The sequence below is a fragment of the Perognathus longimembris genome, chromosome 8 (genome assembly GCF_023159225.1).
Source record: "Perognathus longimembris pacificus isolate PPM17 chromosome 8, ASM2315922v1, whole genome shotgun sequence".
In the NCBI taxonomy this organism is placed as follows: Eukaryota; Metazoa; Chordata; class Mammalia; order Rodentia; family Heteromyidae; genus Perognathus; species Perognathus longimembris.
In genome coordinates, this window is record NC_063168.1 from 34,048,875 (window position 1) to 34,066,159 (window position 17,285).

The 17,285-nt window shown below is 45.2% G+C and overlaps 1 protein-coding gene across 3 annotated transcripts in view; it reads left to right on the forward strand.

The window, feature by feature from the left end:
* The first annotated feature begins 8,243 nt into the window (after positions 1-8,243).
* The window catches only part of Usp34 (ubiquitin specific peptidase 34), a 226,835-nt gene continuing 217,793 nt past the window's right edge, over positions 8,244-17,285 (forward strand). For 2 of the 3 annotated variants that reach the window (XM_048352847.1, XM_048352848.1), the window contains exon 1: positions 8,244-8,816. In XM_048352847.1, coding sequence (XP_048208804.1) covers positions 8,774-8,816 — 43 coding nt within the window. In that variant the 5' untranslated portion in view covers positions 8,244-8,773. The remainder of the gene's footprint in view (positions 8,817-17,285) is intronic. The other variant, XM_048352849.1, reaches the window with a different exon arrangement.

A 17,285-nucleotide genomic window follows, 5' to 3' on the forward strand; every position in this document is an offset into this window, starting at 1 on the left:
ATTCGAATTTTCTTTTTTTAAGTGCTAGAGTTTAAACCCGGGGTTTTATGTACTCTCAAATCCTAAATTGGTTCTACACCACTTAAGCCAGACCTCTATTTCCAGTTTTTTTGCTAATTAGAGATGAGTCTCAGATTTATCTGTTCTGAAATTTCATATCTCAAATAACTAGGAATATAGGCATGAACCACTTTTTATTTTTTTATTTTATTTTTTTTTTTTAATTGGCCAGTCCTGGGGCTTGGACTCAGGGCCTGAGCACTGTTCCCTGGCTTCTTTTTGCTCAAGGCTAGCACTCTGCCACTTGAGCCACAGAGCCACTCTGGCCATTTTCTGTATATGTGGTGCTGGGGAATCGAACCCAGGGCCTCATGTATATGAGGCAGGCACTCTTGCCACTAGGCCATATCCCCAGCCCCACTTTTTATTTTTGAGAGGAGTAGGAGAGTGAAAGAGGAGAGAGAGGAAGAAGGTTATAGAGAGAGATACAGAGGCAGGGGGAGGGAGAGAAGGAAGGAGAGCTTTAAACTTACAAGCCCAAATGGTGAGGCTCAAATGGTAAGGCACTAACTTTAAGCAAAAAAGCTTCCAGACAGCACCCAGGCCCTGAGGTCAAGCCCCAGGACCAGAAAACAAAAACAAAAACAAAAAAACAAAACAGGCCTGGCGCTGGTGGCTCATCCCTGTAATCCTAACTACTCAAGAGGCTGAGATATGAACCTTGGTTCAAAACAGCTCAGGCAGGAAAGGTTTTGAGACTGTAATATCTCCACTTAACTAATCAAAAAAGCTGGATTCCAGCTGAGGCTCCAGTGGTAGAGTGCTAGCCTTGAGCAAAAAAGCTCAGGGACTGCACCCAGGTCCTGAGTTCAAGCCCCATTACCAACAAGAAAAAAAATTAGGAAATTAAAATTGTTTGCTGTGTGCTGGTGGCTCACGCCTGTAATCCTAGCTACTAAAAAGACTGAAATATGAGGCTCATGGATCAAAGCCAGTCCAAGTAGGAAAGGCTGTGTGACTGTATTATTGACCAGCAAAAAGATGGGAGTGGAGCTGTGGCCCAAGTGGTAAAGCACTAGCCTTGAGCAGAAAAGTTTAGGGGCAGTACCCTGGGACTGGTGTGCATGCACGCGCGTGCGTGCGCACACACACACAAAATTATTAAAAATAAACTTTCTAGGGGCTGGGAATGTGGCCCAGTGGTAGAATGCTTGTCTAGTGTGATATGGAGGTCAGATCTGGCCAGCTCCATCATTGGTTGTTGAGGGGTGTCAGTTCGACTCCATCTCAGTTAAAGAGAGCAGAAGCTGACTCCATATTCACTAAGCTCTCCCCTGCCCCTGAGCCTCAGGGTTGGGAGTGTGCCCTGTCTGCTCAGAATCCAGAGAAGTTCCCTTTCACTATGATAAGATTGCATAAACTGCTCGACCACTTGAAGTATGGAAGGTTCAAGGAACTTTCAAGGTTAAACCTGTGCCCTCCCATGAGTAGGCATATCCACCTGCATCATGTGAGCCCCACCAAATCCATGCACCAATTCTAACTAGAATGATAGGTTGGTTCAAACAGATACTATGAGACAGGCTGTAACTCCATTGGCCACCTACGTATGACCTAGCATGCTCTTTAAGTATTGTAACCCCATTGGCCACCTGCGTGTGGCAGGTTTGACTATGTGATGTTTGCCTTTATAACTAGGCCTGAAAGGCCGCATGTGGTCGCAGTTTCAGCTCGCAAGTCTGGGCTGCGACCCTGGCCAGTGGGTTCACTTTTTGCTTCCCCTACTCCATCCTTTTATCATCTTTTTGCTGGAGGCTGAGTGGTGGACTCTTGGAGGAGCCAGTAATCCCCTCTCTTGGGGGTGGGGTGGGGGGAAGGGTGACTCCATTACACCTAGCATGCAGGTAGCCCTTGAAGGGGGGAATGAAGAGTTAAAGTAAACCCCATTTTCAGGCAGCCCCCATTTTGTTGTCTGTTTAAACTATGAGCAAACCCAGGGCAAGCTTATTAGGGCCCAGCTGGTCAAGAATTCTAACCGCCTGGGAATGCTTAACTCTAATCGCCCCCAGAATGCCTCGAGCCTAGTGCCTCGGGCCCTGAGCCAATCAGATTTGTACCCGTATCCTAATCTTGCTTGCTTAAACACCAGATTGCTGTAACTTTGTTTTATGCCTTTATAAGCCCTGTGCAATCGCAGCTCGGGGCTTCCGCCTAACCTCCGCTGTGTCGGTGGGTAGGACGAGGCCTGGGCTGTGGCCCGCTTGAATAAGGCCTTGCCTTGCTTTTGCATTTCGGAACGTCTGGCTCTCGGTGGTTTTCTTGGTGGTCTCCTGGCAACTTGGCATAACAGCCCTGAGTTCTATTTCTCAGCACCACATAAACAGAAAAGGCTGGAAGTGGTGCTGTGGCTCAAGGGGTAGATGCTAGCCTTGAGTAAAAAGAAGCTAGGGATAGTGCTCAGCCAAGTTCAAGCCCCCTAGTAATTACTACAAAATAATTACTAGAAAATCTTTCTAATAATCCAAGAACCAAACAGCAATTTTGAGCTTATGGGTGGTATGGAAAGAATGAAATAGCACATCTGCTTCACAATAATGACCTTACTTTGCACAAAATAGTACATAAAGTGTGGTGTACGAGAAAATTCTACAATAACTTTGGTCTCCAATATTAACACCAGGCTTTCACAGAAATAAAAGATCATGGGTAAAGTCTTGTACTCAGTAACAACCAAAATGCTAAAGGCAAGTAATTTCCAAAAAATACTAATTTTCTAAATAAGGTAGTTTTATTTTTTAATTTAATTTTGTCATGGTGATGTACAGAGGGGTTAGTTATATACAGAAGGTAGTGAGTACATTTCTTGTCATACTTGTTACCCTTTCCCTCATTTTTCTCCCACTTACCCTCCCCCACAACAGTACAAATATACTGTACATTGGAAAACTACAAAATTCATAGTAGAATGTATACTTTTGTAAAGCATAACTACCACTAGATGGTGACATGTAAACAAAATATTGAAACGTCATTCTTCAAGCTATTACAAGCAGTTGTTGATTAGTGGCTTGAAGGAAATAGCTTTAAAAGGACTTAAGGATTTATTTTACCAGAAATTCTGCTCCATTATTCTTTCAAGAGTATTAGAAACTTTCAAGAAAATTCAGAGGCACAAAACTGTGAGAAGTCTAGAATTATAAGCAAGGTTGGGTGTCTGTGGCACATACCTATTATCCTATCTACTCAGGAGGCTGAGATCTCTGGATTGTGGTTCATAGCCAGCTAGTCAGGAAAGTCTATGAGACTATCTTCAATTAACCACCAAAAAATAAAAGCTGGAAGTTGATCTGTGACTCGAAAGGCAGTGAGCTGAAGTTTAGCAAAAAAGCTAAAAGGTGGTATCAAGCTAGACCTTGAGTTCAAGCCAGTACCAGCACAAAACCAAATATGCTTTAGGTAATCTTGTTTTACTTCTGTGCCTTTACATCAAGTAAATAATATCTTGGTAAATTGTAGGTCACAGTTTGACTATCCTGCTACTTATAGGCTATAAATGGTTTTTACATTTTTGGAGCTTAAGGCAGTGCTAGGGTTACTGCTTGAGGTAGTGCCTTGTATATGTTAGGCAAGTGTATCCTATGGACCTATACCAATTAAGGTTTTACATTTTATTTTAGTCCGTTGAGAGGCTTGAACTCTGGGCCTGGGCACTGTCCCTGAGCTCTTTAGTTCAAAGCCAGTGCTCATAGAACCACTTCTGGTTTTCTGGTGCTTAATCTGAGATGAATATCATGGACTTTACTGCCCAGGCTGGCTTCGAATTGTGTTCCTCAGATCTCAGCCTCTGAGTAGCTAGGATTACAGGTGTGAGCCACTGGGCACAGCAAATTTTACATTTTAAATGGTTGTCTAAAAAGGGAGGGAGTGGGGGTTAGGAATGTGGCTTAGTGGTAGAGTGCTTGCCTAGTGTGCACGAAGCCCTGGGTTTGATTCCTCAGTACCACATAAACAGAAAAGGCCAGAAGTGATGTGGTGGCAAGGGGTAGAGTGCTAGCCTTGAGCAAAAGAAGCTCAGGGACAGTGCCCAGGCCCAGTTCAATCCCCATAACAGAAATAGAATTTAAAAAAGGAAAAGCAATGTTTTGTGACATAATCCCAAAGTTCAGTAGTCACAATTTCTAGAATATGCTTCCATTATTACATACAATGGCTTTTGTATTCAGTTGAACAGCTGTGATAAAAGACTCAGTTTCTCTAGCTTAGCTTATGCTCTACTACTTGAGCTATACCTCTAGAAAACTGCTTTTTGCTGGTTATTTTGGAGATAAGAGTCACAGACTGCTCTTGCTGGCTTCTATGATCAGAATTTTCTGTGATATTCTGTATCTCAGTCTCCTGAGTAGCATGGATTACAGGCATAAATCACTGGTGCCCAGGTTTTTTCTCCTTCCTTTTTTAAAAGATGGTCTCATTATGTAAACTAGGCTGGCCTCAAACTCATGATCCACCTACCTCATCTTCTCAACTGCATGGGTTACAGGTGTATAGAAAAAGTTAAGCTGGGTGCTTGTGGCTCAAGCCTATAAACCTGGTTCCTTCCCTAGCTACTTAGAAGGCTAAAAAAATCAAGGATTTCGGTTCAAAGTCAATCAGGGTAGGAAAGTCAGTGAGACTCATGCTGAATTAATTACCAGAAAACTGGATTGGTGCTGTGGCTCGAAGTGGTAAAGTGCTAGCCTTGAGCATAGAGCTCAGGGGCAGCTCCCAGGCCCTGAGTTCAAGTTCCACAATCAATCCCCCGCCCCCCCCCAAAAAAAAAAAAGGAAAGAAAAGAAAGAAAAAAGTTAAGCTGGGCACTGGTGGCTCATTATAAGCCTAGATAATTCGGAAGCTGAGATCTGAGGATGAAGCCAGCCCAGGCAAACAAAAAGCTGGAAGTGCAGATGCTGCTTAAGTTGGCAGTTTGCCAGCTTAGAACAACAAAGGTAAGCAAGAACAAGACATCTTTGAGTTCAAAAAGTTTTTTGAATATGGGTGACAGTGGCTCTGTAATTATAGATACTTAGAAGGCTGAAATCGGAGGATTGTAGTTGGAAGCCAGCATGGGCAGCTAAATCTAGGACTTTTGTCTCCAACATACACACAAACACAGACAGCTGAAATGGAGCTGTAGCTTAACAGGCAGAACACTACCCTAGAGTGAAAAAGCTCAGGGACAATGGTCAGGCCCTAAATTCAAGCCCCAAGACTAGCACAAAAACAATGCCCCTTCCTCCCACCACCCAAAGAAAAACAAAGCTTTTTGAGCACTGGTGTAGGTAACTGAAAAGCAATCATTATTTATGATGATTATTTGGACTCTCAAAGCATTTTCTTTTCTACTGCTGGGGATAAGACTCAAGAGCCTTGTGCATGCTTGACAAGAGTTCCAACATTTAGTTTCATGAGCTGGCCCACTAGGACAACCAAGTATCATACTAAGCTTACTTTCTTTGGTTTATTGAGATGGGATTTCACTAGTAGCCCAGGCTGGTCTGGAATTTGATATATAGGCTAGGACTCAAACTTGAGATCTACTGTCTTTTTTTCTCTTTTCTCCTGAGTGTTGGGATTATAGGCCTGGGCTACCAAACCTGACAATCCTTTTATTTATTGATTTTTTTTTTTCTTGACCTCAGGGCCTGAGGACTGTTCCTGGGCTTTTTTGCTCAAGGCTTGTACTCTACCACAAGTAGAGCCATAGCTCTACTTTCACTTAATGGCAGTTAACTACTCATGGACTTTCCTGTCTTGGCTAGCTTCCAACTGCAATCCTCAGATCTTAGCCTCTTGAGTAGCTAGGATTACAGGAGTGAGCCACCATCTCAGCTTCTAAGGTTTTAGAAAAGTATAGAGTTGACAGAACTGGTCTGCCTAGCACAAATTAGTCCCCAAGTCTATCCTCCATCTTCAAAACCAAAAAAGTATACTTGAGGGTTTTTTGTTTTTGGTGCTGTTACTGGGACTTAAACTCAGGGCCTTGGGCTCTCACTTGGTTTTTTTGCTCAAGGATTATGCTCTACCACTTGAACCATATTTCCTCCCTTGGCTTTTTGTTGGTTAGTTGGAGATAACGGTCTCATGGACTTGTCTATCATGCCGGCTTCATGAGCCAGCTGGCTTCTTGCAATTATTAATAAGGCATCTGTACAAGTTAGGAATGTATTTGGCTGTAAGTAATAAGTCTAAGGATGGCTTAAGGGCTGGGAATATGGCTTAGTGGTAGAGTGTTTGCCTAGCATGCATGAAGCCCTGGGTTCAATTCCTCAATACTACATAAAAAGAAAAATCCAGAAGTGGTGCTGTGGCTCAAGTGGGAGAGTGGTAGCCTTGAGCCAAAGAACCCAGGGACAGCTTCCAGGCCCTGAGTTCAAGTCCCAGGATGGCAAAAAAGGAAAAAAAAGAGAATGGATTAAAAAAAAGGAATGTATGGGGGGGGGGCGCTCATGCCTATATAACTACTTAGGAGGCTGAGGTCTGAGGATCACAGTTCAAAGCCAGCCCAGCTAGGAAAGTTTATGTGACTCTTTATCTCCAATTAATCACAAAAAAAGCCAGAAGAGGAGCTGTAGCTCAAGTGGTAGCACTGTAGCCTTGACCAGAAAAACTCTGTGACAGCACACAGGCCCAGAGTTCAAGCCTTAGAGGAGGGGTGGAATGTAACTTCTCTACAGGCAGGGGTCACAGGTTTATACCCCAACCACCAGGAATTTCTTTTTCTCACATAAACACTCTGGGAATAGACAGCTGGGACTCACATTTTATTATTTTGTATCAGGTTAGCTTCTATCCCACTTGTGGCTTCATTGTCAAGACAAAACAAGATGGATTTCAGCCTCCTGAGTAGCAAGGAATACAGGAATGAGCTACCAGTGCCCGACCAAGGCAGAAAAATAAACGTATTAAAACACCAGTCTGTTGAATTTGTCCCTTTTATTAGAAGGCAATTCTTCCCAAAATTTCTGGTTACATTTACTGGGCGGGTACTCAATTGTGTGGCCAACTCTAGAAAAAGGATATCACTAAGACTGGCGATTTTAAACAAACCATAAATATTCCTTAGGGCATTCCTTCTGAGACCAAGTTCTCAATGAAGCCCCCTTTAGAAACTTGGGCTCTCTGTCATGAAAAAGATGAGTGGAATGGATGTTAGCTGAATAATACCAGCTCACACAAACCAAAATCAAGTAGCAAAAACCTGTTCAAAAAAAGGGAAGGTGACAAAACAGCTCTCCAACAGAAAACCAAGGCATACAGTAGTAGGGCAAGGTCTGAGTATGGAGAAAATAATGTCTATAAAACCTACAGTGACTACAGGATCTTCGAAGCTGCTGGGGGTACAATTCTGCAAATCTCAACGGAGGCAATCGTTTGCACTCCACAGTCATAATCCCTATGTCAACACGCTGAGAACAGAAATCCTCGAAGGTGTGTGCGGTGCAGCTGTGAGGAAAATTTTCTTAAAGCTAACTAGTTGGCTAAGACTACAGTCATCACCAGTTCTTCATCTACACAGCCCTGGCAACGCGCTCGAGGCGAGCAGCTCAGAGCACCGTTTCCGGTGGAGTGGTCGGTGTGTGTGTGTGTGTGTGTGTGTGTGTGTGTGTGTGTGTGTGTTCATGAGAGGATCCCACAGCGTGTACACGAGGGACCGGGGGACGCTACCCCGCCATTTCTAGCGCCGTCAAGGTGTCTTAGAGCCGCAGGGCACTGTAGGGTAACAGGTTAAGGCAGGGCTGTTCCATTCTCTCCGAGGCCCGTGAGGTGCAAACTATGTGCCAGAATGCCGGCCTGGAGTGTCGCCTCTAATCCCCGGCGACTCCAAGTGCTTTCCCCACCCCCAAATCGCCGGAATCTGGACAGAAGCCATCACCGACTCCCCCGATAAAATGTCGAAGCGTAGCGGCGGCGGGAAGGCAGGGCGGTGAGGATGACCAGCCGTGGGCTACGCCGCGCCCCCGAGCCCCGCTTACGGCCGCCGCCATCTTCCACTCACCCGGACTCCCCCCGCGGCCGGGGTGGCTTCGCGTTTCCCTTCCGGCCGCTGACAGAGATCCGGGCTGGGCGGGGTGGGAAGGGCGAGCACGCAGAGGGGGTGGACCGAAGGCGGGGAGGCCGGACGGAAGAGGAAAGGGAGGGCGGTGAGCCGGCCTCGGCGGGGTGCGCGGCGTACGGCTTACGGCGTGTGTGCGCAGCGAGCGGTGGGTGGGCGGGAGGAAAGAGAGAGCGAGCGAGAGAGAGCGTGGAGAGGAGAGGGAGAACGAGCGAGCGCGGAGAGAGAGGGGGAGGGGGAATGAGAGCGCGAGGCGCCTCGCGTCGGCTCCTTAGCCTGGGCGGAAAGAGCCGAGCGCAGCCCGAGCGCTGTATTAAAATGGCGGCGGCGGCGGCGGTGGCCGCGGCGTCTTGTAGGTGGTGAAGTGACTCTGCTGCTTCTCTCCCGCCCCCTTCCTCTCCCCTCCCCCGTCCTTCCCCCCCTTCCTCGCCGCCGGCGCCTCCGCGCCCCTCCGGCCTGCGCACCACCCCTCGCCCCCTTCCGCTCCCCCGCCCGCTCCGGGGACCGCCGGCCCCCTCCCCCCCATCCTCCGGCTCCCCGCCCAGTCCCCGCCGCCGCCCGCCCTCGTCGCCTCCCCGCCCCGCCGGCCGGCCTCCTCCTCCGCCTCTCTCCCCTCCCCCCCGCCGGCCGGGCTCAGTCAGTGCGAACCTTAGCGGGGGAGGGGGGGGCGGCGGCCGAACGATGTGTGAGAACTGCGCAGACCTGGTGGAGGTGTTAAATGAAAGTAAGTAGCCGGGGTGGCGGCCTGTTGGGGGGTTCGGTTTGGGGTCCCCGCGCCGCATTCTGGCCTTCCCTGGCTGCTGAGGCCTGCGGGAGGCGACGACCGCGGCGGGCGGCGGCGTGCTGGCCTAGCGGCCCGGGGAAGGTGCGTGATGGTGCGGCCGTCGCGGCGCCTCAGGCCCAGGCCGGCCTGGTTACCTGGGCGCCCGAGTGGCGGCGGCCGCCGAGCTCTGGCCTGGCCGGGCCTGGGAGCACTCAGAAAGTTTCCTCATTACAGGTGTCAATTAACGAAGGCACTAATGAGCTATTCGCCCCTCTGCCCTGTTGGGAAGGTGAGGGGAGGCGGCGTCGCAGGACGACGCTGGGCTTCGGGGCTGGAGTGGTTTGGCCGCCCTCTTTGATTTCCAGTGTGCGGCCGAGGCCTCTTTTTTTTTTTTTTTTCCCTTGTAACCTGCTCATTTTCATTAAACTCCTTGGGAAGAGGGTGGTGGCTTTTCCCTCCCTTGAGGGCGTGTGGGTGTATTAAACCCATCTGCCAGTCCTTAAATAGCAGAAAATGAACTGGGATAGCGATGATTGAAACCTTCCTACCTTTATTAAAAAAAAATAAATTAGATAATGAAATTTCTTCGCGTACCATTCGTTTTTTTTAATGGCAAATTCTGTTAAAGGAGAGCTTTATATCGGAGATTTCATCCTGGATAGTTCATGTCCTGTCTCCTGGAATAAAAAGCCTTGTACATTTTCTGGCCATATTTTACTTGTTTTATTCTTGGCCCATACAAGATGGTATGTCTGTCTAAAGAAACGAATTATATTGCAAGTTAACCGTATCTAGGCCCAAAGGCCTAGGTTGGAAGGAGTAAACTAGATAAGATAATTTGCAAAAACTTGATGACATACCACTATTTACAAAGTTTATGTGGGTTTTGAACTTGTGTGTGAAATTTGGGCCAACTTCAGAACAACCTGTTTTCTAATACTCAACTAATTTATAAAATGTGTGATCCCATTTCTTTTTTACGTTTTAGTTTTAATTTAATGTCCAAAAGTAATAAGAGGAAGGATTCTAATTTTTTTTTTTTATTTGTTCAGATACTGGGTTTGAACCCAGAGCCTTTTACTGTTAGTTTTTTTTCCCTTAAGGTCGGGCTTCTACTCTTGGAGCTACATCTCCACTTCTGGCTTTTTGCTGCTTAATTGGAGATAAGAATGTCCATGACTTTTTCTGCCTCCCTTGGCTAGCTTCAAACTGGAATCCTTTGATCTTAGCCTCCCAAGTAGCTAGAATTACAGGTTTGAGCCACTAGTACCCTGCCCTAATTTACTTTCAGGTGCACATGTACTTCCTGACAGGTACAATAGACATTTGCACATATCCAAACCATAATTTCGAGTATTTGTATCCTAATTTTTTTCTAGAATTTTAAGATGACTTGCATTTTGAGATAACTTCATTTTTGGTACAGATCGTTTAGGATATGGTAAACATCTTAGATGTGAGTTGTGTGATTTTGACTTTAAGTTGGAATAGGAATAGCTTTGCTGTCTGGTATAAGGAAAATAATTTTTTTGTTGATTTTTAAGTAGGAAAATTGTAGCCATAGTGTGGAAGGAAACTAAAGTTTAATTCTTTTGAAAAGAGATGGCATCTAGATCATAAAACTACTGGTCAATGTTGTCTGAGAAATTCCTGGAACTCCATAGTAGACAGTGGTGTCTAAAGTATCCTAAACACTAGTATCTTAGATAGTTTTTTATTTTTTTTGGCCAGTCCCGTGCCTTGAACTCAGGGCCTGAGCACTGTCCCTGGCTTCCTTTTGCTCAAGGCTAGCACTCTGCCACTTGAGCCACAGCGCCACTTCTGGCCGTTTTCTGTATATGTGGTGCTGGGGAATTGAACCCCAGGCCTCATGTATACGAGGCAAGCTCTCTTGCCACCTAGGCCATATCCCCAGCCCTCTTAGAGGGTTTTTGAATGGGGTTTACACAGGATATTCCAGGATATTTACCAGTTAACATTTTTTTTCCAGTCCTGGGGTTTGAACTCAGAGCTTGGGCACTGTCCCTGGCATCTTGTTGCTCAAGGCTAACACTTTACCACTTGAGTCACAGCACCACTTTTGGCTTTTTCTGTTTATGTGGTGCTGAGGTATTGAACCCAGGGTTTCATGCATGCAAGGCAAAGCGCTCTACCTCTAAGCCATATTTCCAGCCCCAGTTACATTAAAAAAAAACAACTTTTGTAGTTTTAAATTTTTCATTTTTTCCTTTGCTGTGTCTGTCTTACACATAAGAGTGTTTGTGTCTATGATGTATGTGTATGATGTATGTGTATGTATGTGTGCCAGTCCTGGGGCTTGAACTCGGGGCCTGATCTCTGTCCCTGAGTTTCTTTTTGCTCAAGGCTAGTGCTCTGCCACTTGAGAGCCACGGTACCAATTTTTATGAGTAGTTTATTGGAGATAAGAGTCTCACCAACTTTACTGCCCTGGCTTTGAATCAGGATCCTCAGATCTCAGCCTCTTTTTAGTAGTTAGGATTACAGATCGGAGCCACCAGCACCTAGCCCAAACATAAAATTCTTTAATTCTCTTGAGAGCAGAGGGTATTACTGTATCTCACCATAGTAATATTTATCCATGGCTATGATGGATGGAGCCTGAGAATGAACATGATAGTTTTAGTTTGGTAAAAACCTGTTGAGTTCAAGTAGGTTATGTATATTTCTTGTAATCTCCCTCAGTGATTACTGGTTCTCTGTCTTTTTCCTCCCCTGTAGGCTGTACAAAGATTCAGTCTTAATTTGAATTAAAGGAGGTGCCTGTGGCTGATGCCTGTAATCCTTGCTACAGAGGAGATTGAAATCTGAGGATCACTGTTTGAAGCCAGCCTAGACAGGATAGTCTCAGATTCTTCCCTTCATTTAACCAGTAAAAAACCAGAAATGGAGATGTGGCCATCAAGAGGTAGAGGGTCAGCCTTGAGCCAAAAAGCTAAGGGGCAGCAATGCTCAGTTCTTGAGTACAAGTCCCAGAATAATATGCTTAAAATTCATCTCCCAGTATTTGATTAACCAAGAGAAGAAATAAAATTATGCACATTAATTTTTTTTTAAGCAGGTCAGCATGTAGAGCTTGAACTCAGGGCCTGAGCTCTGCCCTTTAGTTTTTTGCTCAAGGCTGGTGCTCCACTGCTTGACCCACATGACCAACTTCCAGCTTTTTGGTGGTTAATTGGAGAGAAAATCTTAGGAACTTCCCTGCCTGAACTGGTGTTAAAATGGAGAGCCTTAGATCCAGCCTTCTAAGTAGTAGCTAGAGTTGGGCTGGGAATATGGCCTAGTGGTAGAGTGCTTGCCTTGAAGCCCTGGGTTTGATTCCTCAGCACCACATATATAGAAAAAGCCAGAAGAAGCACTGTGGCTCAAGTGGTAGAGTGCTAGCCTTGAGCAAAAAGAAGCCAGGGACAGTGCTTAGGCCCTGAGTGCAAGCCCCAGGACTGGCAAAAAAGCCAAACAAAGTAGCTAGAGTTACAGACATGAGCTCAAACTAGTCTTGAACTTATAATGCTCCCGCTTCAGCCTCCCAAGTGCAGGAATTATGTTTGTAGTCTACCTTGCCTGGTTTTAAATTATGTATATCCAAGTTGGTATTGAAAAAATTAGAATTATTTAAAGATAAATCCTATTTCTTGTCAAATTTATAAATATTAATGAAACTTAAAGACATCTGCTGGGGGGGCTGGGAATATGGCCTAATGGCAAGAGTGATTACTTTGGGGCTGGGGATATGGCCTAGTGGCAAGAGTGCTTGCCTTGTATACATGAGGCCCTGGGTTCAATTCCCCAGCACCACATATACAGAAAACGGCCAGAAGTGGCGCTGTGGCTCAAGTGGCAGAGTGCTAGACTTGAGCAAAAAAAAGAAGCCAGGGACAGTGCCCAGGCCCTGAGTCCAAGCCCCAGGACTGGCAAAAAAAAAAAAAAAAAAAAAAAGAGTGATTAACTTGTATACATGAAGCCCTGGGTTCGATTCCCCAGCACCACATATATAGAAAATGGCCACAAGTGGCACTGTGGCTCAAGTGGCAGTGCTAGCCTTGAGTAAAAAGAAGCCAGGAACAGTGCTCAGGCCCTGAGTCCAAGGCCCAGGACTAGCCCCCCCCCCCAAAAAAAAAAAAAGAAAAAAAAGACATCTGCTGGGATGGACCATTAAATAGATAATCTGTGGACATGTGGATAATATGACTTTTATGTCAGGCTTAAGAGTTTTTGGTAGGGGTATTTTAGCTACACTTTTTTTTTGGGGGCCGGGAAGGGGGCTTGAACTCAGGGCTTTGTGCTCTCTAGTTAATTGATTTCTGGGGAAATTTTATTTTTAAAAATCTGGCAGAAGGGCTGGGAATGTGACTTAGTGGTATAGTGCTTGCCTAGCATGCATGAAGCCCTGGGTTTGATTCCTCAGCACCACATTAACAGAAAAAGCTGGAAGTGGCTTTGTGGCTCAAGAAGTAGAATGCTATCCTTGAGCAAAAAGAAGCCAGGGACAGTGCTCAGGTCCTGAGTCCCAAGCCCCAGGATTGACCAAAAAACACCAATAATCTGGCAGAAGACTAGAAGTGTGACTCAAGTTCGAACTCAAAACACCAATAACAAAAAAATGACAACAGGAGCTGGGAATGTGGTTTAGTGGAAGAGTGTTTGCCTAGCATGCATGAAAGCCCTGGGTTCGATTCCTCAGCACCACATAAGAGAAAAAGCCGGGAGTAGTAATATGGTTCAAGTGGTAAAGTGTTTGCTTTAAGCAAAAGGGAGCCAGGGACAGTGCTCAGGCCCTGAGTTCAAGCCCCAGGACTGGAAAAAAAAATGAAACAAAAAGCACCAAACAAAAATTAATCTCTGGAGCAGAGCAAGCATGGTGATGGATGGCATACATGTTTGTATTCCAGCTACTTGGTAATCTGAGACAGGAAATCCCCCACCCCCCTTTTCTAACACTGATCCTGGAGCTTGAACTCAGGGTCTGGGTACTGTAACAGCTTTTTTGCTCAAGGTCAGTACTCGACCACGTGCCAGGGTTTTAACTTCTGGCTTATTTTGGACAGTCTCAGGGACTTAACTGCTCCTGTCAGCTTTTAACTGGGATTCTCAGATCTCAGCCTGCTGAGTAGCTACAATTACAGGTGTGAGCCACCAGCGCCCAACAAGATCCCAAATTTGAGAGTTGCTTAGGCTGCATAGTTTGAGGCTAAACTGGCAGCATTAAAAAAATCTTGGAGAACGCAAATTATTGTTATCAATAAAAATTGGTAATATTTTATACATCCTTTTTTGTCATTTGTTCTTAGCTAAAATGTCTCAAGCTTTAAAATCTTAGGGGAACAGGGGCTGGGAATATGGCCTAGTGGCAAGAGAGCTTGCCTCTTGTATACACAAAGCCCTGGATTCAATTCTCCAGCACCACATATATAGAAAACAGCCAGAAGTGGCGCTGTGGCTCAAGTGGCAGAGTGCTAACCTTGAGCAAAAGGAAGCCAGGGACAGTGCTCAGGCCCTGAGTCCAAGGCCCAGAACTGGCCCCCCCCAAAAAAAAAAAAAATCTTATGGAAACAGAACAGGTATATGGACAAATAATTTTGTCTACAGATGAAGGGCCATTGAGGTCTGTCTAGAACTAGGCTACAGACCCTAAAATAAGGACTAATCCTTTTTTTTTTTTGGCCAGTCTTGGGCCTTGGACTCAGGGCCTGAGCACTGTCCCTGGCTTCCTTTTGCTCAAGGCTAGCACTCTGCCACTTGAGCCACAGCGCCACTTCTGGCCGTTTTCTGTATATGTGGTGCTGGGGAATCGAACCCAGGGCCTCATGTATACGAGGCATGCTGTCTTGCCACTGGGCCATATCCCCAGCCCCAGGACTAATCCTTTTTAAAATATGGTCTCAACAGATATCCTAGAAATTGAAAAATGTCTTAATATAGCATTTATCGTATTTGAATTCCTGTTTTCCTTTATATTAAGCTTTGTTGATAATTAGGAAATAAAAAAAGTTGGATGTAGTAGGTAAATTTGGAATGGTTGACAAGATGCATTGTACTCAAAGGGACACGTTAAATTGAAATCCTTTTGTATGACTATTCAAAGTTAATTTAAAAAAGGTACATTTTGCTACTATCAGTTTGTGTTACCGAATACATCTGTCTGTCTCATCTATTTTTGTGCCAGTACTAGGGCGTTGATTCAAGGTCTGGGGCATTGTCCCTTGAACTTTTTCTGCTCATGGCTTTCATTCTATTACTTCAGCCACACAGCCATCTACTTCAGGCTTTTGGTGGCTATTTGGAGATAGGAGACTCAAGGATTTTCTTTCTTAACCTGGACAGATTTTGGATGGTAATCCTCAGAACTCAGCCCTCCTGATCGGCTAGGTTTACAGGTGTGAGCCACCAGCAAATTCATTTAATTTAAACATAATTCCTCTGTTTGTTTATAGTCTGTTGCCCCCCCCCCCCTTTTTTTTTAAATGCCAGTCTTAGGGCTTGAAATCAGGGCCTGGGCTCCACCACTTGACACAGCTACACTTCAGCCTTTTGGTGGTTACTTGGAGGTAAGAGTCTCACACATTTTCCTGCCTGGGCTGGATTTGAACAGTGATCTTTAGGTATCAGCCTTCTGAGTAGCTGGGATTTCAGGCGTGAGCTACTGGTGCCCAGCTTTTTTTTAAATTGGTGGTAAGCGTGGTGCTGAGAGTGTTGTGCTTGTTAGACCAGTGATTTTACTTTTGAGCATCATCCTCAGCCTCTGTTAGCTGCTTTTATCGTTACTTTTGTAATTCATGGTCCAAAACATGTTGATAAGATGTTAAAGGCTATATACTTATTTTGTGTGTGTGTGTGTGTGTGTGTGTGTGTGTGTGTGTGTGTGTGTGCTGGAACTTGGGGCCTGTGTTCTTGCTCCTTTTTCTACTTACAGCTTGTTTTGAGCCAAACCTCCAGCCTTCTATATATGCTTTGAAATGAGTATTATGGTGGTAGGTTGAAATTAATTGACTTGTAAGGTAAAATTTCCTTAGAGTAAAAAATGGCTTTAAATGTATATCAACATATTAAGCCATTTATGTGGGCTAGGAATTGTAGCTCTGGTAGAATGCTTGTCTAGCATGTTATAGGATTACAGGCCTGAACCACCGGTGCCTAGCTAAGAGCACTTGATTTTGATTTTTTTTTTTTTTTGGTCGGTTGTGGGTGTGCACTGTTCCTGAGGTCTTTTTGCTCAAGGCTAGTGATCTGCCACTTTGAGCCACAGCGCTACTTTTGGTTTTCTGGTGGCTATTTGGAGATGAGTCTCACAGGGTTTTCCTGCCTGGGCTGGCTTTGAACTGCAGTCCTCAGATCTCAGCCTCCTGAGTAGCTAGTATTATTATAGGCACAAGCCACTGGCACCCAGGGAGCATTTGATTTTAAATGACTGTACTGGAATTTGAACTTAATAAACTATATATTTTATATATGTTACATATTAATAAACTTTTATATACGTTCTTTAAAGGCTATGAGAACATAAGCTCCCCTACCCCCTTTTTTTCCTTCTCTGGTGTTGGTGCTTGAATCCTGGCCTCAGATATGCAAAGCATACTCACTGTCATTAAGGTACAAGCTCAGCCCATTATATATTAGTTACAAAGTTTTTTGTGTACTTTTTTTTGTTTTGTTTTTTTTTTGGCCAGTCCTGGGGCTTGGACTCAGGGCCTGAGCACTGTCCCTGGCTTCTTTTTGCTCAAGGCTAGCACTCTGCCGCTTGAGCCACAGTGCCACTTCTGGCCATTTTCTGTATATGTGGTGCTGGGGAATCGAACCCAGGGCCTCATGTATATGAGGCAGGCACTCTTGCCACTAGGCCATATCCCCAGCCCCGTACTTTTTTTTTTTGTTTGCCAGTCCTAGGGCTTCAACTCAGGGCCTGGGCAATGTCCCTGAGCTTCTTTTCCTTAAGGCTAGCACTCTACCACTTGAGCCATAGTGCCACTTTTGGCTTTTACAGTTTATGTTGTACTGAGGAATCGAACCTGATGCTTCATGCACAGTAGGCAAGCACTCTACCACTAAGCCATGTTCCCAGTCCCTTTTTGTATACATTTAATCTAAAAGTTGAAATTCGAAATGCTGATTATTCTTGTGGCTTGTATTCTTTGTGTTTTTTTTCTGTGTGTGTGTGTGTGTGTGTCTGTGTGTGTGTGTCTATTTGTGTGTTGTGCTGGTCCTGGGGCTTGAACTTAGGGCCTGTGTGTTGTGTTGTCCCTGCTTTTTTATGTTCTTTATGTGTGTGCGCAGGCAAGTCCTGGGGCTTGAACTCAGGGCCTGTGTGTTGTCCCTGAGCTTTTTCTCAAGGTTAGTGCTCTACCACATGAGCCACAGCTCCACTTCTGGCTTCTTGGTAGATTATTGGAGTTTAGAGTCTCATAGATTTACGTGTTT